The 22,061-nt window shown below is 37.4% G+C and overlaps 4 protein-coding genes across 7 annotated transcripts; 2 read left to right on the top strand and 2 right to left on the bottom strand.

The window, feature by feature from the left end:
• Positions 1 to 1,321: 1,321 nt before the first annotated feature.
• On the bottom strand, positions 1,322 to 5,983 carry LOC104823779 (5-methyltetrahydropteroyltriglutamate--homocysteine methyltransferase 1-like). 2 transcript variants are annotated; one of them, XM_010555495.2, is made up of 12 exons: positions 5,906 to 5,983; positions 4,568 to 4,921; positions 4,372 to 4,459; positions 4,067 to 4,194; positions 3,584 to 3,975; positions 3,339 to 3,502; positions 3,074 to 3,154; positions 2,840 to 3,006; positions 2,639 to 2,744; positions 2,267 to 2,517; positions 1,968 to 2,169; positions 1,322 to 1,869 (listed from the first exon to the last, which is right to left on the bottom strand). In XM_010555495.2, exons 2-12 carry the CDS (start codon positions 4,915 to 4,917, stop codon positions 1,501 to 1,503), a joined length of 2,298 nt encoding a protein of 765 aa, XP_010553797.1. In that variant the 5' UTR covers positions 4,918 to 4,921; positions 5,906 to 5,983; the 3' UTR covers positions 1,322 to 1,500. The 2 variants fall into 2 exon arrangements, with proteins under 2 accessions (XP_010553797.1, XP_010553799.1); XM_010555497.1 differs by lacking the exon at positions 5,906 to 5,983 and adding an exon at positions 5,746 to 5,837.
• Positions 5,984 to 9,119: 3,136 nt separating this feature from the next.
• Positions 9,120 to 11,254, top strand: LOC104823778 (membrin-11-like). The gene is made up of 4 exons (XM_010555494.1): positions 9,120 to 9,536; positions 10,049 to 10,169; positions 10,262 to 10,411; positions 10,907 to 11,254. Exons 1-4 carry the CDS (start codon positions 9,265 to 9,267, stop codon positions 11,066 to 11,068), a joined length of 705 nt encoding a protein of 234 aa, XP_010553796.1. The 5' UTR covers positions 9,120 to 9,264; the 3' UTR covers positions 11,069 to 11,254.
• Positions 11,255 to 11,641: 387 nt separating this feature from the next.
• LOC104823776 (probable zinc metalloprotease EGY1, chloroplastic) lies at positions 11,642 to 15,856 on the bottom strand. Of its 3 annotated transcripts, XM_010555493.1 has the most exons (11): positions 15,358 to 15,856; positions 14,004 to 14,468; positions 13,756 to 13,896; positions 13,450 to 13,551; positions 12,957 to 13,008; positions 12,797 to 12,878; positions 12,665 to 12,715; positions 12,509 to 12,578; positions 12,188 to 12,305; positions 12,002 to 12,052; positions 11,642 to 11,915 (listed from the first exon to the last, which is right to left on the bottom strand). In XM_010555493.1, exons 1-11 carry the CDS (start codon positions 15,754 to 15,756, stop codon positions 11,800 to 11,802), a joined length of 1,647 nt encoding a protein of 548 aa, XP_010553795.1. In that variant the 5' UTR covers positions 15,757 to 15,856; the 3' UTR covers positions 11,642 to 11,799. The 3 variants fall into 3 exon arrangements, with proteins under 3 accessions (XP_010553795.1, XP_010553793.1, XP_010553794.1); XM_010555491.1 differs by having other exon boundaries at positions 12,797 to 13,008; positions 15,358 to 15,855; XM_010555492.1 differs by having other exon boundaries at positions 12,188 to 12,256; positions 12,797 to 13,008; positions 15,358 to 15,854.
• A 2,634-nt stretch (positions 15,857 to 18,490) lies between these two features.
• On the top strand, positions 18,491 to 22,061 carry LOC104824562 (replication factor C subunit 3). Its single transcript, XM_010556659.1, has 11 exons — positions 18,491 to 18,683; positions 18,806 to 18,880; positions 19,248 to 19,280; positions 19,667 to 19,835; positions 19,988 to 20,169; positions 20,643 to 20,779; positions 20,872 to 20,970; positions 21,061 to 21,130; positions 21,225 to 21,299; positions 21,432 to 21,477; positions 21,616 to 22,061. Exons 1-11 carry the CDS (start codon positions 18,600 to 18,602, stop codon positions 21,672 to 21,674), a joined length of 1,029 nt encoding a protein of 342 aa, XP_010554961.1. The 5' UTR covers positions 18,491 to 18,599; the 3' UTR covers positions 21,675 to 22,061.

Genomic DNA, 22,061 nt, shown 5'->3' with positions numbered 1-22,061 from the left:
CTAAAGAGCAACCATAATATTACCAAGAAAGTATTTATCTTTATATTTCTCTCACTTAATTACGTTATCATTTTATTTCTTCCACAAAATTATATCAGTTGAAGAATTTTAAAACAGTAAAAATAATTTTATATTTTAAAATTTTTATTTTAAATTCCATCATTTTATGCCATATCATCAATAAATCATTAATTCATGAATGTTTACTATTTTGCATCCAAAATTGTTGAATCACTATCTAGAAAAATACAAATATAATTTCATCTTGTTACATTAAAAAAATATATGCACCTATTTACTTTTACTGCATTGATTTGCTTGAGATTTTGTTCTTTATAACATAGGCCAGATTTCCTGAAATTTTATAAAACAATAGCGATTTTTATTGACTTTTCTCCCCTCTCATCATAAATTTGCAATTTAGTTGAATAAAGTAATATAAAAATTAAATGAGTAAAGTAATAAAGAATAAATAATCTAATGAAATAGTTGTATTTTGAAAAAATAAATTAACAAAAAATTATTGCTCTATAAAGGACAAAATGACAACGAACATTATCAAAATTAGTATGGGAATTCGGGAAATGTTGTGTGAGTTTTTTTTTCATACCAAAAGAGGCAAAGGATAGATGGTAGCAATCCAAAATACAATGTATCTAACTATGTTTTCAATTTCGGGAAATATTTTAGCCATAAAAAAACATAACATATTAATGTTAATATTTAACAACAAAAATGATATAATTTCATTAATATTTAATTTAATTCTTTTAAAAGAAAATTTAATCCTTTTTACGACATTTTGTTAGATACAATAATTTAAATTAAGAAGTAATACTTTCAGTAGTTATATATTCAAGTGTTCATTTTTAGAAATTCTTTTCCTTTTTTAGATTTTTTTCAAGGGAGTTTAGTCCAATGCAAAAAAAAAGTATGGTTGAGAACCAGTTTAAATCAAATCGAGTAATATTCATTTCAATTTGGTATAAATTTTGAAGAATTAAGAAAAATGTTTTTCTTAATCGAACCCAATAAATAACAAAACGAATTTGATAAATACCTAATAAAACCTGAATTATTCACTTTTACATACGAATATACGTGTGAATATCAATTTTAAAATTTTAAATTGATATTTATACAACAAAACCGTTCTAAATCGAACCGACTTATATTCGGTTTTAGTTTGGAAAATTTTTTATAGATCAAAATAAACCGAACCAAATTTCACGAATTATTGAATCGAAATTGAAACGTTGACCCTATTTAAATCGACTCTAAATTGCAATTCATATTTTTTTATTACTTCAAAATTTCCATCATGATTAATTGATATTGATGAACATCATATATTAATGGTACGGTGTTTCCGACCCCTTAAATTCCCTCCAAACAAAATTAATACATTCCCAAAAATTATTATAAAAAAAAACTAAGGAAAACGAGTTATTCATCCAAAAAAGAAACCCTCCCTTCGAAGAAGAAGCTTGAGTGGTGTCTTCACTTGGCAGAAGCAAGCTGAGAACGGATAAGCTTGGCAGCATCAACCATGTTCTTGAGGGCAGGCTTCACTTCAGTGTACTTTCGAGTCTTGAGACCACAATCTGGATTCACCCACAATATGTTCTTCTCCAACACCGCCAGCATCTTGTTGATCCTCTCCGCCATTTCCTCCGTCGACGGTATCCTCGGGGAATGGATATCGTACACTCCCGGGCCGATCCCTGCTCCGTATTTCACTCCCTCTCTGAACACCGAAAGGAGCTTCTCGTCTGATCGAGAATTCTCGATGGTTATGACGTCGGTGTCCATGTCAATGATGGATTGGATGATGTCGTTGAAGTTTGAGTAACACATGTGGGTATGGATCTGCGGTTTTGGATCGGAATTCAGAAAAGATATCAACAATGGAGAAAACCCGAGTGGACGAACACGACAATGAGAGATGGAGAACCCGAGAAACGGACCTGGGTGGTGTCCTGGACACCGACATTGGTGATCCTGAAGGAGTGGACGGCCCAGTCTAAGTAGAAAGCTTGCTCGGATTTCCTGAGGGGCAATCCTTCTCTCAGAGCGGCCTCATCGATCTGAATCACGTTAATCCCGGCCTTCTCCAGATCCTCCACTTCGTCCTTGATTGCCAAGGCGATCTGGTAGCAAGTTTCATGCCTGGATATCCCCGAGAAAAGGAGAATTCACGTCAAAAGATTTGTTGAATCCAAAGAAAGTTTTATATTACAGACGAAATAAATTGTTTGTGGTTTACCTAGGTTGGTCGTTTCGGACAAAGGACCAGTTAAGGATGGTGACAGGACCCGTAAGCATTCCCTTCATCGGACGAGAAGTCATGCTCTGAGCAGTTGAGGACCAGAAGACGGTCATTGGTTTAGGTCGGCTCACGTCTCCATAGATGATCGGAGGCTTCACGCATCGAGATCCATAGGATTGCACCCAACCATTGACGGTGAAAGCAAAACCAGACAATTGTTCTCCAAAGTACTCAACCATATCATTTCTCTGATAATTCAAACACATGCATTAAAACCAGAATTCAGAAAACACTATAAGTTCAAGAAACAATCAAATCAAAGGAACCTAGTTTCCTTTCCGATGTTTATGGAAATCAGAAGGATCTCACCTCGGGCTCTCCATGGACAAGAACATCTATGTCCAACTCTTCTTGAAGGTCGACAACCTTCTTGATCTCCTCCTTAATGGCCTTGATGTAGTCCTCCTCAGAGATCCTAAGGGACGAAATAAAATCAATATATACAAAGGATTTACATAACAATATTCTCATATAGGTTAAAACGAGAAGCTTCTAGAATCAAAGACCCACTTCTTAGCCTTGTATTCACGGCGGACTCTCCGGAGTTCAACTGTCTGAGGGAAAGACCCGATCGTTGTCGTTGGGAGGATCGGGAGGTTCAGTTTCTTCTGCTGAGCATCGAGTCTAGCGCTAACGTTTGTTGCTCGGCGGTGGTCGGAACCCTTCAAAGCAGCAGCCTGAGAAAACAAATGATTGAGTTCACAACTTAGGTTTGATCGTTTCCAAGATATAAGAAGTACTTACAGCCTTTTGAACAGCCTCGTTGGTAACCCTTGGGGAGGATTTCCTCGAAGCTTGAGCCTCGGCATTAGCAGAGAAGAAGGCCTAAAAACAGAATTTACAACAGCTAATTAGCCATGTCCCATAGGAAAAGAAAAGCATCACCAGAAAATGCAAGCCCTTTCCAATAGCTTATGACTACGGGGAAGTTCTAGTAATCATGGAATCCAATTTCGACAAAAAAGATTAACATGTAACGTCTCGAGCAAAGAGGTGGGGACAAGAATACCTCATCCTTATGACCATCCAAAGCCTTGGCCAAGGCGTTAACCTCAATAACTTTCTGGGCAGCAAATGCAAGCCATGACTTGATTTCATTGTCTAGTTTCGTCTCGTTGATTAGGTCAACAGCCGTGTGGAGAAGAGAGCAGGAGGTGGAGACAACAAGCTTGTCTGCAAAAGTAGACATCAAATAAGTCATTTCAACTGAAACTGATACTAGCATGAAAATAAATGATGACTCAGGCACAGTACCTTTCCCTGCAATGCCCTCAAGCTCCTGCAAGGTTTTAAGAGAGGAAGCGAGGTCATTGGCCCAAATGTTTCTTCCATCAACGACACCAGCGAACAGATATTTGCCCTTTGGGAAACCAGACTTGACCAAATCAAGGTTCTTGGTTCCACGGACCAAATCAAGACCATATGCTGTAACACCCTTCAACGAAGTAATGGTCTTGTAAGCCTCAGCAGGGATATCAGCAAAGTATGTCTCAATGAGGACATTCAAGCCTGAGAGAGCTGACTCAAGCTCTGCATAGGCATCAGTGAAAGCTTTGAGCTTATTAGCATCAAGATCCATAACAAGTTGTGGCTCATCAAATTGGATCCAAGTAGCACCAGCTTGCTTGAGTTCCGAGATGACTTCCCTGAAGAATTATAACCCAACATAGCATGTTGCAATTAATCAAACAAGAATGAAAGTTTCAAGTTTTAAGATAGATAAATCAGGTCTCTTACTTGTACACAGGAAGGATTTTGTTGAGAAGGGATAGAAGAGAAAATGACTTCTCAACATCCTTAGCTGGTTTAGAAAGCAACAAGTATGAGACGGGACCAACAAGAACTGGAACGGTCTCTACTCCAAGCTGCATCAGGATACGAAACGAGGGTCAAGTTTCACTTCCCCAAATTTTAGATGTAAATGATTCACCTGTACTACTCCATTGCCCTACTTATGTTCAATATCTTTTGCAGATTAGCTAATATTCCACAACAGAGGATTCTTTCCTTCATCTAATCATTGTCTAAAGAGAGGAACATACCGCCATAGCCTCCTTGTACTCAGTCACAGCCTTGTGAGAAGCATATGAGAATTTCACCTCCGGACCCAACTCAGGAACGATGTAATGGCTGATGCAATACACCAAAACAAGTATATGCATTACAAATTACATTACCAAGCAAATGGAATCATAATCATTGACACAAGAGGGCTTCATGTTATTCATCATCACTCACTAGTTGGTGTCAAACCACTTGGTCATTTCCATAGCAGGGACGGAGGCATTTCCTCTGGCCATGGAGAAGTAAACGTCAAACCCAATTTCGCCACCATTCCATCCGTATCTCGGAGGGACTGCGCCAAGCATTGCCGTTGTGTCAAGAACCTGGTCGTAGTAAGAGAACGTGTTGCTCGGAATGTACTTGATCTCGGCATCAGCCATCCGCTTCCATATTGATGACCTGAGGTCAGCAGCCACCTTCTGCAAATCCTCAGCACTGCTCTTTCCGTCCCAAAAGGACTCCAAGGCAAACTTTAGCTCCCTCTTGGGGCCCATGCGTGGGTATCCAACAATGTGTGATGCCATTTTTCTGCACAAAACGGAATCAAATCAGACAACCTAGTCTTTTGTTCCACCATGAACAAGAATTTCAATTTTTAAAGAGGTGTTATGACTTATGATCATCCGATGGAAAGGGTTTCAAGTTCTTCACATGCATATTTAAAAATCATTGATTCTACACCAAAAACATAAAGATCCATTACAGAACAAAGAACCACAAAGTGTCACCAAAGACTCCGAAAATAGGGCAAGACAATAAAGAACAACACGACAAGCTACTGCTTTCAATGAACACCCAGATCCGGAACATGTGAAAAGAAAGAGTTTAATTAAATTGTATCACAAGAACCCGAGATCAATGAATCTCACAAATCTGGCAGGGCATTTGACAATGGCCAAGCAAGCTGATAAAACTATCTAGAGCAGAGGATGCAAATAAAAAAAAACAGATTGAGAAACTAAGAATAACATTGAAAAAAATGAGAGAATGCTGACGAAATATCGAAACAGTAACAAAAGCAAGCAAATCACTTGATGTTAAGATCTGAAACTAGATAAACAGGATGTGGAAAACAACAAACATCGTGAAGATGCAAATCAAAACAAGGAAAACCAGATTGATACAAAACTGAAAATCCAATTATATTGACGTAAAATGAATTAATCCTTTCCATTTCCATAAATCCTCACTTCAGTTGTAAACAACATGGAGAAAACCTGAGAAAACTTTTACATGGATCAAACGGAACACTAAGATCCACGAGCGATGGAAATAGAGCATCAGAGCACAAACTAAACCGAAAAGGGAAAGAATAAGCCAAAAACTAACAATCTCCAGCGAAGAACAATTACCAAGTAGATCGATCAAACAGAGAAAACAAGGCAAAGCTCGAGAAACAGATCTAAGGAAGCGAAATTGATCGTGGAGAAAGGGAAACAAGTGGAAACTAAGGGAACCCATCAACGCAAATAACTAGAGGAAGCGAGAGAGAAATTGAAGGATCGCCATTACCTTCAGCGAGAGAGAAATGGAGTGGAAAAATGAGGAGGGAAGAAGAGAAAATGGCGGACGACGAAGAAAAAAAGTGGGGGGGGGTGTGTTGGGTTTTTTTTTTTTTTTTTTTTTTATATATATAGGAATCGAAGGGGATTCTTGGTGAGCGGTCGGTGTGATTGTAGATCGGAGATCAGAATTTTCTAAATTTAGTTTTTAACCCCGTAAGTATATAGTTATTAAATCATACGCTTATATATTTATATTTATTGATTATACACCCCCATATATGTAGTTTCTGTTCAGCGGGAAAGGGAAGGTCTTTAACGGCTAGAGAACCTGTCATCAAAATATATTTTTTTAATAAACAGAATGGTGGCACTATGCACCTATACATCCAGGACCAGCTTTTGTATATAGATCATTTTGATCTAGAAATTACATTTCTTTTCATCAGTAGAATCGAACTCAAGACTTTAAGAATGACTTTGTCACCTCTCGATCACTAGACCACCAAATGTTGGTCCTGTAATTTACACATGAAATAAATTTGGTAGGAAATTAAATTCCCTTAGAACTAATTATTTTACATGAGTTAATGGATTTACTTGTAACTAGTTGGTTCTTAACTCCCAGTTTTCTCCCCATGTTTTCCAATGTCTTTTAGGTTTCCGGTGGAGTTTGGAAGTGTTGCAATATGTACGAAGAATCTATTACACAATTTATATATGTATGTATTGTGCCGCCACATAATATATATATATATATATATATATATATACATATATTATATACGATATTATGTGTAATACTTTAAAGTGCGGGTGTAAATTTTGGTTTAGAATAACATTTCAAAATTTGAGTATATATAACTTTTTAAAAAAAAAATTAATCAAATTCAGAAATTTAATTTTAAAATTAATTAAAAATAAAAAAATTATTTTTAGAAAAATTGAATATTTTTTAATCAAATAAAAGGAACCAAACTAAAATTTAATAGAAAAAGTAAATATTTTTTTTTTCAAATATGGAGAACTGCAGCTAAAAATTAACAAATGAAACGATTACCTATGTTAATTTTTACACATTCTTTTAAAAATAAAACGGGTATCTCTTTGCTAAAAAGGGGACCGGTAGGTACGATCCGGATTCTGGATTTGGTAGAAGACAACCAAACCATAACATGTACACATACGAATCGTATTATTTTGGAGAAATACCATATAATACATAAATTTATATAGAATTGTCAAAGAATATACGCGAATTATAAGACTCCTAATTTAATATTTCAGAGAGAGGACCCAGCATGCAGGCGAAGACTCGAAGCTTTGAGCAGAGAAATCTGGGATAAATCCTTGACTAGGAAGAAATCGAGGTTCTTTTAGATAATTTAATATTTGTAAGGTTTAAAGTGAAATATCCAGAAGATGAAGGCGGTAAATTAAATTTTAATAATCCGCCTTCAACGACGTCGCTTCGCTTAGACCCTTTGCTTTTGACGGTGTTTACATGTTAAAAGTTGATTTCCTCTATGATTAGGGATTAGGAATAAGGGCCTAAGGCTAATAATCATGGCAAGAAATTTTCTTGGCTAATCGTGGTAAGAAATTTTCTTGGCTTTTACGGTGTTTACAACTTCACATGCTAATTTTTTTACCGCCAAAAGTTGATTTCCTCTATGATTTTCATTGAATCTATTCTTTCCTTAAATCAATGTTAGATAATTATAGTAATATGTGAAATTTAACTTGCCAAAGTACTATTGTTTTGAACTAGAACATTGATTATCTAACTCATATATCTTGAAACGGTCTAAACATCCAAATTTTATAATCATTGTCATTTTTAAATATGAATATATCGATATATGATGTGACGAATTAATTAAATAAAATAATAATAAAAATTTTAAAATTTAATTAAAAAATATTAAAAATAATATTTTTTAAAATAATAATAAAAAAATATATTTAAAAATAATAAAATATTTAAAATTGATAAATCTTTTTTAAAACTATTAAAAAGTACTAAAAAAAATAATTATGAAAAATTTCTTCCTCACAAGTTAGCAACTTATGGGTTCACATAGTTGGTTCGAGTTGACTCATTTTTACTCAACTTTAAAATTGAAGTTCAGATCAGAAAATATAAGCTAACTTGCGAGTTGGATCACAAACTAGACTCGTTTTGACATCACTAACTATGATATCTATAATATATAAGTTTATTGTATGTGAAATTAAAAATGACTCAATTTTTGGGAATATCCGAATTTAACCACAGATATTTGGGTTTCGTGAGACCGAAACCGAAGCAATGTCTCCCGACGTGCGTCCAGTTCTACTTTAACTCAAAACTTAGAAATTCGAAAAATAATTACTAAACATTGTCTTGGTTTCATCGCTTTTCCTCTATTGGAAAGGTTTAATGGGTGTTGGAACAACTCTTTTATTGCTCTTATATATTTTTTTTATAATCTGAAAGTTTATCGTACATTTAGTATAACTATATTCTATAGAAGTTTGGAGAAATCCTGGTGAATATCTTTTTCCATATTTGGATTTTAACCCATGTTAAAAACATATTTTACATATTAACTCTTACCATTAGACCATCTAAACTTAGATCTCGTATACGTTCTTGTTCTTATTTATCAGCAACGCACGAGTTTTGTGACGGCGACGATCACCGCCGTGGCGATCTTCTTCACAGAGGTACCATCGAAATATGCGATAATATCGGGCATTTTGTATTGTCTCGTCGTGAATTGGCCGTGGGAAGATACATGAGCAACGACAAGATAAGAGTAACCGGAGGATGAAAGAGCGGTGAGACTCCATCCCCGTTGTCCCGGCCCGAGTCGTGGACGGTTCTTCCAAGTGTTGGTTTCGAAGGTGAATTTTCAGCCGCCTTCATGTGTAATGTATATCAACCGTTTCGTAAAATAAAATATAATATATAATAAGATCTTTAATACACATATATATACACAGATGAACAAATACTATGTTGAAGTCAAAATGAACGAACATAATTACTACTTCGACATAATTTGTTCTACGGATTGATCATATTTTAAAATTTACTTATTTATATAAACTATTTTCATGATTAATATATTTAACATTTTTCTTTTACAGGGAATGACGTGGCGAACGGCCATTGGATCATAATTCGTGACCCACAACCACAACACGAGTCGTATTATATTCACCCCTGGAAACGAATCTGAGGAGAGGACATCCGAAAGAAATTTCCTTCGGGAGAAGATCACAGATCAGAGACGTTATAGCAGAATCAAGAATCTCCGTTGATTCTCTCTCTTTATCTCTCCCTCCGTGGAAACCGCCAAAAATTTCATAGGAACGATAACAATGGCGACGGAGTTTGTCGGAGGAGGAGGGGGAACGTTGTCGGAGTTGTACAGTGGTGCGAAGAGGGTCCTGCTCAGGGCTCGTGACGGGATCGAGAGGTTGGAGAGGCTCGAGTCCGCCATAACGGCTTCCTCCGCCGCTTCGTCAATGGATTCGCCGGATCTCGCCGCCGCAGTGAAGCGGGACATTACTCAGGTTCAATCCCTATGCTCCGACATGGACGGTCTCTGGCGTTCCATAGCTGGCAAATCTCAGCGCGATCTCTGGAGAAGGTGAGGGGCTCTTGTGGGATTTCTTCAATTTTGTATTGTTTTCGAGATTTTGTCAGAAATCGAACAAACAACTGCCAAAATTTCAAGATTACGAGTTTATTGTGTAGGTTTTCCACGTTCTTGAGTTCGATTTGTTGTTCTCTGTGGAGGATCATGTTTGTTTTGCTACGTGTTCACCGTTGCTGTAAATAATGTTCATAAGGGTGGCTAGTAGAAATTGGGTCGATTGATGGATGAAGAAATGGTATTTTGCATCTTTCTTGCCGTATAGTTCATTTCTTTAGGTAATTGTGTTTGGAGAATCCAACCTTCAGAAGTTCTTTTCGGCAGATATCAGAATGCTGGATAAATTTGTTCCTATTTCAATAGAAATTTCTCTATTAACAATTTCCTTGTTGAATCTGCATCTGCTTTTCGTAATCCTCCGAGTAGTGTTTTGGTGCCCAACTGGGTTTTTTCTCTGTTATCATTGTGTTGATTTTAGTCGTAATAATTTTGGCGATACCTTGTAGAAAGACTGAACAAGTGGGGGAAGAAGCTGAGTACTTGAGCCAGAGTTTGGATAAATACATATCGCGGAATCAGAGAAGGATGATGGAAGCGAAAGAGAGGGCAGACTTACTAGCGAGAGCTGTATGTAAACACACACACTCTCTCTTTCTTGGCCCACGTTTGAGCGTTTCTTAAGAAAATCAAGTTTTAACGGGTTCGGTATTGGATTTAAGAATGGAGAAGGAGCGCACATTTTGCAAATATTTGACGAGGAAGCTCAAGCAATGGGTTCAGTCCGGAATTCAAAGAGAATGCTGGAAGAGTCTTATTCAACGGGAGTAGCCATCCTTTCCAAGTATTCTGAACAAAGAGAACGCTTGAAGGTAACTCTTCCACTCTTAGCACATAGCTTAACTTTACATATATATTTTGCACATCCATAGACAAGTACCTCACCATCCGACTGATATCGAATAACTCTACATATGTATTGCAGCATAATTTGCATGTATTCGAGTTTTTCTTTCACCATTTTGACAATTGTCTTACACAATAACACGGTAACCGACATAGATTATTTAGGAGTAAAAGAGAATGCCCTATGTTGAGATGTGTTGTTTTGCTTTCACTTGTGGAGTTAGGTTTGCACAAATTTCTGCAGCATTTCATGTGGTCATTGTTGACACTTACGGTTGGAATGAATCACATCATGCATTTTGTTTTTCGTAACAAAAAAAATGGTATTTCGTCGAACCAGATCGTTTTGGTGCTCTAAAGGCTATATTGCTTGAGTAGGCAAATGCTTCCGTTCACATGACTTACACGACCGGGGTAGTTCCATACTCTTCGTTTGATGAATCGGGTTTTGAATCTGGCAGAGGGCGCAGCGTAAAGCACTGGACGTTCTGAACACGGTGGGGCTCTCCAACTCGGTGCTGAGACTCATCGAGAGGCGGAACCGAGTTGACACGTGGATCAAATATGCGGGAATGATAGCAACCATCGTCATCCTGTATCTGTTCATAAGATGGACCCGTTAGTAGAGACATCTATCTTCGCAGTTGAGAACAAAAAGGAACAAAAAAACTTGCGGGGATCTTTGCCTGCTTTGACTGTCTGTGCCCTTTTGTATGTAACAGTTTGTTACTTTGATCGTTCACTCGTGCTGTTCGGAGACATTAAAATTAGTTATCACTAATGGAGAGTTCTGTCCGTAGTTTCTTTACGCATGATTCCGCATTTGGGGGGGGGGGTTCTGTTTTTGGTTCCAAATTATGAGGACTATGTTTTTGGTTCCAAAAGAAAACACTCGACTTTCGACGTGTTAATTATTATAAAAACATAACCACTAAGTAGTTATCCTTTTGTTTTAAATCCAAATTGAACATCCGTAATAGAAATTACATTATGCAAATAAAATACCGACGAATTTGGAATCTATTTTTCTCACCTTCAATTGAATGGCTCTACTTGCTTTCACTTATCGTGTCCCCCGTTATGGAACCATTGGTGTTATTTATATGTCGAGTTAGGACGATGTAGTCTCTTTCTTGGGCTCGCAATTAACATGATATGTGTGTGTGTGTATGTATATATTGATTGGATGATATATCTGACAGTGGTAAGCACAACACTGAACAAAACCCATGTATGTACCAACGATCTTTCTAAACTACATTTTGTCTGGGGACAAGTAAAAATTGGTGTCTCCCTTTACATATGGATACATCAAAATGTGGTTACAAGACCAATGCCTACCTCTTCCGCGAGCTCATCCCACACAGGCAGCAGCGTTAACGTCACCAGGAAAATGGCAGTCCCGACAAGGGCTTTCCTCCATGTCCCGACCTCTGTCACATCGTTCAGACACGGTTTCTCGGGCGTTCTCTGTTCAATCACCGCCGTAATTTTGTAAAATATACAGCCTAGAACCGGGCATTAGGCGATTTGCGATATTATTGTGAATCGGTTACCTGGCATATCAGAACGTAGAGCCCCCATGGAAGCGACAAAGGCCCTCCGAGCTGAAATTGAGAAGAAACGGACATAAATGTGCAGACGAGTGGTTAAAATACGTCAATCTTAGCAGTTTCTCGAAAATCCGTACTTTGCTAGTTACGAGTAACATAGAAAAATGGTAGTGTAGTTGAGGGTTTTACCACTCCGAGTCCAAGCATTACATAGGTTGCCAGACCAGACACGACCAGCGCATTTTTTCCGAAAGCACCCTGCAGGAGAAACGGCAAACATATTTGGGCAGATGTTCCGATAATTAGCCTGCATACGGATAATCTATTTGTCTGGTCAATGTAGAAATCTTTTCGGTATAACCGACTGAGGATATACCGTATATATATCATATTAGCCTAGAGACAGTAAGGAGGAACCATGTCTGTCAGTCCTACATGATTCAGAATCACTTTCTTAACTAGTAGTTTCTAAATTACGTTCAATGAAGTTGAAGGAGGAGGACTAAGTACCTGTACAGCTCTTCCCCCGTCGAGGCATCCCACAGGAAGCAAATTGAAAGCCGTTGTTGTTAAACCACACCTAGTAGAATTCAATAACACGGTAAGCATAAAAACCGTTACAGTTTCAGGTGAATAGGGGAGGAAGTCATGGCATCGGTTGCTAACCATCCTGCGATTACAAGAGGGTGGATTGAGACCGTTGAAGCGTGCATAGCTCTGCAACCAATAAGATATTTGAAGAACCCGAGGTTATACTTTCCCACAAGGCTGAAGAATTTTCAGGGGTGGAGAACTTACGCATATCCTAGAGTTACTCTGCTGATGAGTCCAAGAAGCAATGAGCCTTGGAATAACATGCTCGGGACCTGCACCAGATCGCCTGCTGCATCCGGGTTAGAGGATAGCAACAGGCCAACAACAAACATGGAAACCGATAGTGTAGCTCCAGCAAACGGACCAGCTAGTGAGATATCAACTTTTGTACTCCGGTCTGGAAGAATTGATTTGAACTGTAAAAATCAAGTATCAGTGGCTAATATTCATGTTATTTAGCCAATTTCAAAGATTAAGCTTCCGACAAACAATGCTGATAAAAGGGTTATGGAAATTATAGATTCATATGGACACTAACTATCTACTGCTAAGGTGGTAAACTTAAATCCCAAATGCAGATGTTCAGTGTAGCTAATGGAATTTTCAATTGCATAATTCCTTATCAGAAAATATGGTCATACAGTTCTATGTTTGCTATTTCCGTACTTCTCAAACATGCCCTGTTCAAGATACGCTGCATGGATGCATTTCATACACAATATCAGACCATAAAGGTGGATTCTTCTTTTTTAGGTAAACCGTCAAGATGGATTCCGTTAGGAGAGACATATGAACAGTGTATGAGGCAATAAGAAAAGGAAACTTCAAAGAGTTTCAATGGGTATATACATAGCCACCTGTGTAATTGCACCGAAGCTGCCAAGTGTAATGTTTGGAATGAAGTAAGGAATGCTAAGCTTTACTTTCTTTGGAACTGCAGCAAGAAAATGCCCTAATTCCTGTAGATAGATGGGTTGAGAAACAAACTCTTTAGAAAACATTGAAAAGAAAACAAGAAAAATTTGATATTTACCAAGATGCAAGATTTTTTTATCATTCCACAAAGGAAACATGCATGCTGTATCCAGAGTTTGAAGCGCGATGTCCAAGGCGTTTATAGGAAATATCGGCAATCATCAAGAAAGATACACAGAGGAACTTACATGAAACAAAAGAATTCCCAACACACCATATGCCAAAGGAAGTGCAGACTCAACAAAAGGATAAAGAAGCTCCATATCAGGCGGTTCAACAGCATTTGGATCAGTGAAATACTTTACCACCTCAGGCGGAAGTCGATTAATCTGTTCAATCAAGCATTTGCTGTTATTGCACCTAACTATATCCTGGAGGGTGATGTACTAAAAGGATCAATGGCATGATGATAAGGTGCTTCCGGGTAAAAATGTACCTGAGAAGCAATTCCTAGCTCCACGGAAGAGCCAATTGTCAAAAGGAACAATATTAGAGCAATCACGTACTGCCAAAGAGTTGTCGGTCCTGGCTCAGAGACCTCTTTCCGGAGCAAACCAAAGCTAACACGTGGGCCACCTCGAGGATCTGGTCCTTCTGAGTTAGGCTCCTCTATCATGAACAAATTGTATTTATCGCCAGTAACCTCAGCTAGCTTTCTCTGGAGTTTGGCAAAAACATCCTCCTTCTTTCCTCTCAAGTTCCCGAGGAAAAGAATGCCCTCCCCGAGGTCTCCAAAGGGCTCCTCTTTGGTCACCCAGAACGTCGAATAGCCAAAAAGCGTTTCCTTGATTAACTTGACATCACCAGGATCTACTTTCTCTGGGCCAAGAAGCTCCATCAGCTTGAATGAGTCCACTTGGAAACTGCTGTAGGTCGGGTCAATAGGGGATACAGTTGATGGCTGAGAAAAGAAACATTTCATGCGTTAGAGTTCTGTCAGCAAACTTGCCTGTAATCTCATCAGTCTCACTTGCAGAGTCGTCAGATACATAAAATCTAAAATCAACACAGTTAGCACCTCAATGTCATGTCTGCCGGGTACGGAAAGGGTCTTATATGCATGATACAAGGCAAGAGAAGAAACATCAAAGACAGCTTAACTCAAACACAACAGTATTGACTTTATCTAAGAAAAAACGCTACAAATATGAGATTCTTGGTAACATAAATTGTGAAACGATAGTCTTGAAAAACCTCAGCGGCTAGAGTATGTTACTCCAAAGTCAGTAAGATTGTAAGAATCAGAGGTCCTCAGATAAGGAAGCCAAAAAACTACAGCCGAAGAACATCAGTATCCAGACTAGATTGCAAACAGCGTAACAAACTGTTTTTAAGGTACAGATAGACACTCTCGATGACGAACACAAACTGCACTCTGAGTTAAAGCTTTTCGATATCGCTTCAAACAACAGCCTACAGTATCAAGAGAACCAAGTCCAATTGCGGACAGAATATCCTACTGATACGGAATCCAAAATTTTCAATGCTCAATGCTCAAAACACAGAAATTAAGGAGTAAACAGAATCACCAAGAAGAACGATGAAAACCCTCGTCAAGGTTTGCTAATAGCTTTTGGAATGCCCAGAAAAAAGTTCATCCTGTGTAAAAACTGAAATAGGCACAAAATCTATCATCAATTTTTAAATTGTGATTGATTGGGAAGTTCTGTTGACCAGAACAAACCTATCCCAGCAATCACTAGACTAATATTTGCAACTGTTAACAGTTCTCTAGTTCTTAATAACATAGGAATCAGAATGTCTCAAGGCAAAAACAGACAACTTCGTACCCTCGAAGAAACAGAAGCAGGTGTCTTCTCTGAACTGAACTCACGGCTGCTGCTGCTACTACTGGTACTCGTCTCCTCTGTTTCTTCACGCGACGCCGTTTTGACTTTCGACCCTCCGTCTTCACCACCATTATCGTCTCTGTCACCATTGTTGTCACTACCTAAACACCTCACAGCACAAGCAAAATCCCTAAATCTACCATTTTTCTCTATGCACAAGAAACAGATCCTCCTCCATGACGATGACGATGACGATGACGATGACGATAATGATGATGGCGATAACGTTTTGTGCTCGCTTATCTTAATCTTCTCCCGAAATCCGCTATTGTAGGCGGCAAACGATCGAAATCCCACACTAACGGCGGTGGCGGAGCTCAAGCTTATGAGAGTTCCCATCCAATTGAACGGAAAAAGAGGGGAAATTTTCTTCCTAATTTTCCGAGAAAAATTTTCAGGGAGAGAAAATGTGAATGGGGCTTCAATGACGATTTATATATGCTTATCCCTTATTGTTTGAGTTTGAGCGATCATCTTTCGGCTTCGAAATATCTTTTCTTATTTTTATTTCTCCTTTTTTTAAAAAAAATTTCAACTTTTTTGTATTGGATATTTTCCTGCGGAAAAAAGGAAAAAACCAATTGCATGTTTTTTTTTCTTGAAACATTTTTCCTTTTCTTGTCAAATAGTGAATTATTTTGACTGAGAGGAGTGGATATTGTTTATTTATAATTGTATTTAAATTCGATCAAATTTAAGAGTTGTTTTGGTACAATTTTTAATAAATTAATCAATATATATATAATTATGAATATATTGAAATAAATATTTTTAGGAAATTAATATAAAAATAATGTATTATTTTTTTAATAAAAAATAATTTTAAAAATAATTAATCTAAATATTACCAAGAATATCCGTACCAAATTTGCAAATATCAATTCCTACAGAATTTTGCAAATAATAAATTTATAAATAATTTTAAGAAAATCAACAACGATACTGTGAGCTCTGCAAGGAATTATATACGGAATCGTTATTTTATATGGAAATTGTTTTTTTTTTTTTTTTTTTGTAAATGCGTAACACTATAGTTATATAAGACTAGGTTTTTTCGTAAATCTCATGAAGCCTAGGGTATTTTCGACCTTTCACCATCACTTGTTCCCCCTACAATCCGTGGGCGTGGAGGTGACCCAATATCCATTTGTTCCCTACAAACTAGAAATATCCGAATTTTGGGTTTGGATTTAGGAAATGATTTTTGAGTCGGTTAATTACCCTCAGATACCCATAATTAAATAAATTATTATTTTACCCTTACTTTAAAAATAAATCCTAAATTACTAATATTCAATCTTTCGCTTTTGAGCGTCGTAAGCCTTCCTTTATTTAAATATTCACATTTTTATTAAAATTTTGATTTTAAAATTCGAATTCAGTTATTCACGAATACTCGATAACCTGAATTCAGATAATCTTAAAAAAAAATTCGACTTCGAATTCAAATTCGGGTAACCCTAAATTTCGACTGCCACCCCTACTAGAACCCATTTGCAAGGATTACGATAATTTGTCACGTCGAAACCTATATCCTCTCACTACAAAAAAACACGAAAATGGTGACGCAAATTTTGCGTCACTATAGGGCGATTTTGCATCACCCTTTTAAAAGGGTGATGAAATAGTGACGCAAAAAAAGCGTCACCAATAGCACCGTCACCATTTGCAATTTCGTCACCTTTGGTGACGCTGGGGTGACGCATACATTTCGTCACTAATTGGTTACGCAACGGCGACGAAATTTGACGCAATTGCGTAACCCAATCGTCACCAATATATGACGCATTATGCGTCACCATCTTGCGTCACCAATTAGTGACGCAATTTCGTCACCAAAGTCGTCACCAGTTAGTGACGCAATTTCGTCACTAATTATTGACGCGCTTTGGTGACGCAATTGCGTCATAAATTAGTGACGAAATTGCGTGAACAACTGCGTTACTATTTTGTGACGCAGTGACGCACGTCGTCACCAAATTAGTGACGCAATTGCGTCACTAATATGCGTCACTATATTAAAAAAAAATAAAAAAAAAATATTATTATATTTAAATATATAATTAAAGTTCTACATAATTAATTTACAAACCAAAAAATATATAAAATATTTCGGGTGCAAGAGTGTATGAGTGTGGTGTGTGGTTTAAAGGAAATATAGTGACGCAATTGCGTCACTAAATAAAAAAAATAGTGACGCAATTGCGTCACTATCAATGACGCAATTGCGTCACTATTAATGACGCAATTGCGTCACTATTAATGACGCAATTTCGTCACCAACATTTTTGTGATGAAATTGCGTCAGTATAATATAATGACGCAATTGCGTCACCAAATGGTGACGAAAGGGTAACGAACGGGTGACGATATTTCCGCGCGTTATTTGGCGATGCAATTTTGCCTCATCACTGCGTCACCATTGGGTGACGCTGAGTTTGCGTCACAAAAGCGTCACTATTTAGTGACGCTCCGGTGACGCATTTGTTGCGTCACCCTTTGCGTCACTTTTGCGTCACCTTTTTAGTGACGCAAAATTTGTGTCACCCTTTTCGTGTTTTCTTGTAGTGGCTGTGGTTCTTCGAATATTCGAATTTTAAATATTCCATTCTATATTATCGAGTATTGGAAATTTAAAAATGTTAAAATATGCATTTATGAGTTAAAACGTCAAATCTTTTAAATTTAGAAAATGGTTATCTTGTTATTGTAATATCTCAATTTAAATATTTTTATTTCAATATCAATATTTTCAAAAATCTGAATTCGATACCTATATTTTTAAAATCATCAAATAATGTAGTTTTGATTTTTGTAATTGTAATTCATCAAAGAAAAGTCGTTTTGATAATTTTATTGAAATTTATTTTTAAAAAATAAAATATGCAAAATTTAGGTATCAAAATAAGAGCTTTGAAAGTTTACTAAATAAATAGATACGAAAAATCTGGATACTTGTTTTTGGTTTTGCGTATAATTTATTTACTTATTTTTTTTGTTTGTAATACTGTCTATTTATTTGTTTGTTTGTTTAGTTTCAGTAATCTAATTTTTTTTTTACATTACACCTTGAAGTACAAAACCCCTCCCATATGATCCCACAGCCTTCTCCCATCGCAAACACATAATCTCTTTCCCGCCTAATTGTTCGTCTTCTCCGACCCACCAGTCGCGAAGCAAAGATGCTGTGGGTAGACAAGTACAGACCCAAAACCCTAGATCAGGTCATTGTCCATGAGGACATTGCCCAGAACCTCAAGAAGCTGGTACGCAAATTGCTCTAGTATTCTCCTGCAGTCGATTCATTTCTAGGGTTTTCGTCAGTCTTCTTTTATAGGGTTTCGACTTGATTCGGATACCCTTTTTGCGATTTTGATTCAACTCGTAGGTTATGGAGCAAGATTGTCCGCATTTGCTCTTCTACGGACCGTCTGGTTCGGGTAAGAAAACCCTTTCTTCTTTTGTGCTTCAGAGACTCTTTCCCTCTATTATGTAGTAGTATTTTGTGTAACACGAGAATTCGAGACCTGGGTCTTTTCCTATTTTTCTCTTCTTCTATGATAGCACTTACGTAGTTTTTAGTTAAATGTTTTCGAATTTTGAACCCTAGTTACAGCTCTTGGATAAAAGTAAGCTGTTTGGGTATGTTGATTTTGGCACGGTGCTTATTGTGATTGACTTCGTGACTGGAGCTGAAAAGTTTCATGATTTTCACATCCTGACTTCGTAGAGTTATGATCTTTGTGGAACTGTGCTAACCTCTGTTTTATTAGTTTGATGTTCATATTCATTATCAGTGACAGATGCATTTTTCATCAACTTGATTGCAGGTGAAAGTGGAGAACAGGGCATGGAAGATTGATGTGAGTTGCATCTGGTCTTATGTTAATGTTGTTTGCACTTCAACATTAGTTGCTTCTTGTTTTCCAAATCTGTTTTATTACTGTATTAGATGTGTAAAGCTTGTTTTTCTATCCTCTTATATGTTCTGGATTCGCACTAGTAGAATAATTGTCAACTTCTTCTGGGATTTCATCCTGGTTTTCGGTTTTCTTCTTTAAACTATATTAAGTCTCATTGGCTTCTTGAGAACTTTTGGCTGCGGAATTCATCTTCACAACCAACAACATCGGTTCCATGGCAATTAACTATTTTATAGCTGTCTCAGTATGTTGGCCTTGGCCTAATATGTTTTACCATTTTTGGTTTTCTTTCTTTTTTTTTAAAAAAAATTTGTAAAATATTACAGGCAGGGAGTAGAACCATTGAGCTGGAGCTCACTACATTATCAAGCACCAACCATGTGGAACTCACTCCTAGTGATGTAGGCTTTCAGGACAGATATATCGTTCAAGAGATAATTAAGGAAATGGCAAAGAATAGGCCAATTGACACTAAAGGGAAAAAGGGATATAAAGGTAATATCTCTTTTCTATTACATTGTTTCTTGGTTGAGATTAGCCTCCAGGATTTACTGATTTTAGTTCAAATTTCATTTCATAGAGTGAGGTTGGGTGAATGCACTGAAGTGACTAATTGTGATCCTATCCTGTTTATACTGATTTGGCAGTGTTAGTACTAAATGAGGTTGACAAGCTCTCAAGAGAAGCGCAACATTCTCTGCGGAGGACAATGGAGAAATATAGCTCCTCTTGTCGTCTCATTTTATGCTGCAACAGCTCGTCCAAGGTGACAGAAGCCATTCGATCGAGATGTCTGAATGTTCGGATTAATGCACCTTCTCAAGAACAGGTTCAAAATTTATTTCCTCTTTCTTATTGTTGTTATTTTGGTGTAAATTTACTTCCCGAATGAAATTGATTAAATGTAAATATGACTTGACTCTCTGGGTAAATATAATTTGACTCATGATGGTACTACTCTGGCTTTTTGCGATATGCTATACTAAAGAGCTGATATAATTTCGTCACTTAAGAGTTGTCATCTTATATGTGATTTTAAAACTGCTTTTCTGTCTGGATCAGCCCTTATGATCTGTTATGAATAAAAGGTGTGTTCATTCAACATGTCCGCTTTACCTTAATTGATAAATGGTAATTATCCTGTCTGCGAAGCCTGAGTATATTTAACATGATTTACGAAGATCAAAAGGTTATTCTGGAGTTGCTATGGGGAAAGATAATATAATTTTTATTGCTGCCTTCATTTGCCCCGTTGTAGAAGATATTGTTCAGCAATGTGTTGTGTACATTCTCTTATTCCAGATAGTTAAGGTGTTGGAGTTCATTGCAAAGAAAGAAGGCCTGCAAATGCCCCAGGGCTTTGCTGCTCGTATTGCCGAAAAGTCAAACCGCAGTCTTAGGAGAGCTATTTTGGCATTTGAGACTTGTCGTGTTCAAAAGTAAGCTCCATGATACATTTTGATGCATTTGATCCTTTCTCTGATAGCTTTACGTCATTCTGATTTGTATATTTTATTTGTCTTCTTTGTAGGTATCCATTCACGGGTAACCAAGAGATACCTCCCATGGATTGGGAAGAATATGTTGCTGAAATAGCAACCGACATGATGAAGGAGCAGAGCCCTAAAAGGTATTGCAACTTTTGTCGAATTTCGCTTAATGAACGTACAAGTTTTTGACTTCTGGCTCTCATGATTTCTGTGTCCTTTGTATGTCTTAGGTTGTTTCAGGTGCGAGGAAAGGTGTATGAATTGCTAGTTAACTGTATACCACCGGATGTCATATTGAAGGTAAAACAAAATCCAATGTTTTTGCTGTTTTGCATTTGTTTTTCTCCCTTTTCTTTCTCTCCCTCAATTATAGTTTTCTTCTTTTGTGCTTCAGAGACTCCTTCACGAATTGCTGAAGAAACTGGACTCGGAGTTGAAGCTTGAAGTTTGCCACTGGGCTGCATATTATGTAAGTCAATTTCTCATCCACTTTCTAGTTGAAAGAACATGATGCATGATTAAATCCTCAGAAAGCTAAAAGGTGGTGCAGATATTATTTATGTGATGAGTTCTTGATGAAATTTATGGTATCCTTCCGCAGGAGCATAGGATGCGGCTTGGTCAGAAAGCCATATTTCACATAGAAGGTAGAGAAAACTCTCTTTTCGCTGATTCCCGATGACACGCATCATATAATCTCTTTAGAATCTGGCCTTCTAAAATGGTTCCAAAGAACTGCAGGATCCCTAAACGGTTTCTTGTCTTGTCTGATGTTGTTTCCGCAGCATTTGTGGCCAAGTTCATGAGCATCTACAAGAATTTCCTCATTTCAACATTTGGGTGAGGTGCCTCCGGTTAAGCAGACACATCCGGTCTTAATTTTCCGCTGCTTGCCCGAGGTTAGTTTTTGGTTTTAGTATGTTCGCCCCATGTAGCACTTGCTGAGATTGCGGAGATGGTGTTCTGTATCTCTTTGGTTCTGCCTTGTCATGTTCTGTTTCACGACTCCACCCCTTGTCGGCTTGTGTAGGCATTACTAAAGGCTAAATCTATGAATGGGAAGATGGATCTACGAATGTTTTCTTTTCGATGCGGGTGTCTCTGGTCAGGGATTATGGAACTTGGGGGGAAACTCTCGGGACGTTTTCTTTTTGGCTGTTGGCAATTGCGAGGAATTCTCGGGTTAAGCTTATAAAGTTCATGCATATATGGAACTGTTTGAAACGATCTA

The sequence above is a fragment of the Tarenaya hassleriana genome, unplaced genomic scaffold (assembly GCF_000463585.1).
Source record: "Tarenaya hassleriana unplaced genomic scaffold, ASM46358v1 Cleome4, whole genome shotgun sequence".
NCBI classification, from domain to species: Eukaryota; Viridiplantae; Streptophyta; class Magnoliopsida; order Brassicales; family Cleomaceae; genus Tarenaya; species Tarenaya hassleriana.
This window is presented reverse-complemented; position numbering and strand designations above follow the sequence as displayed.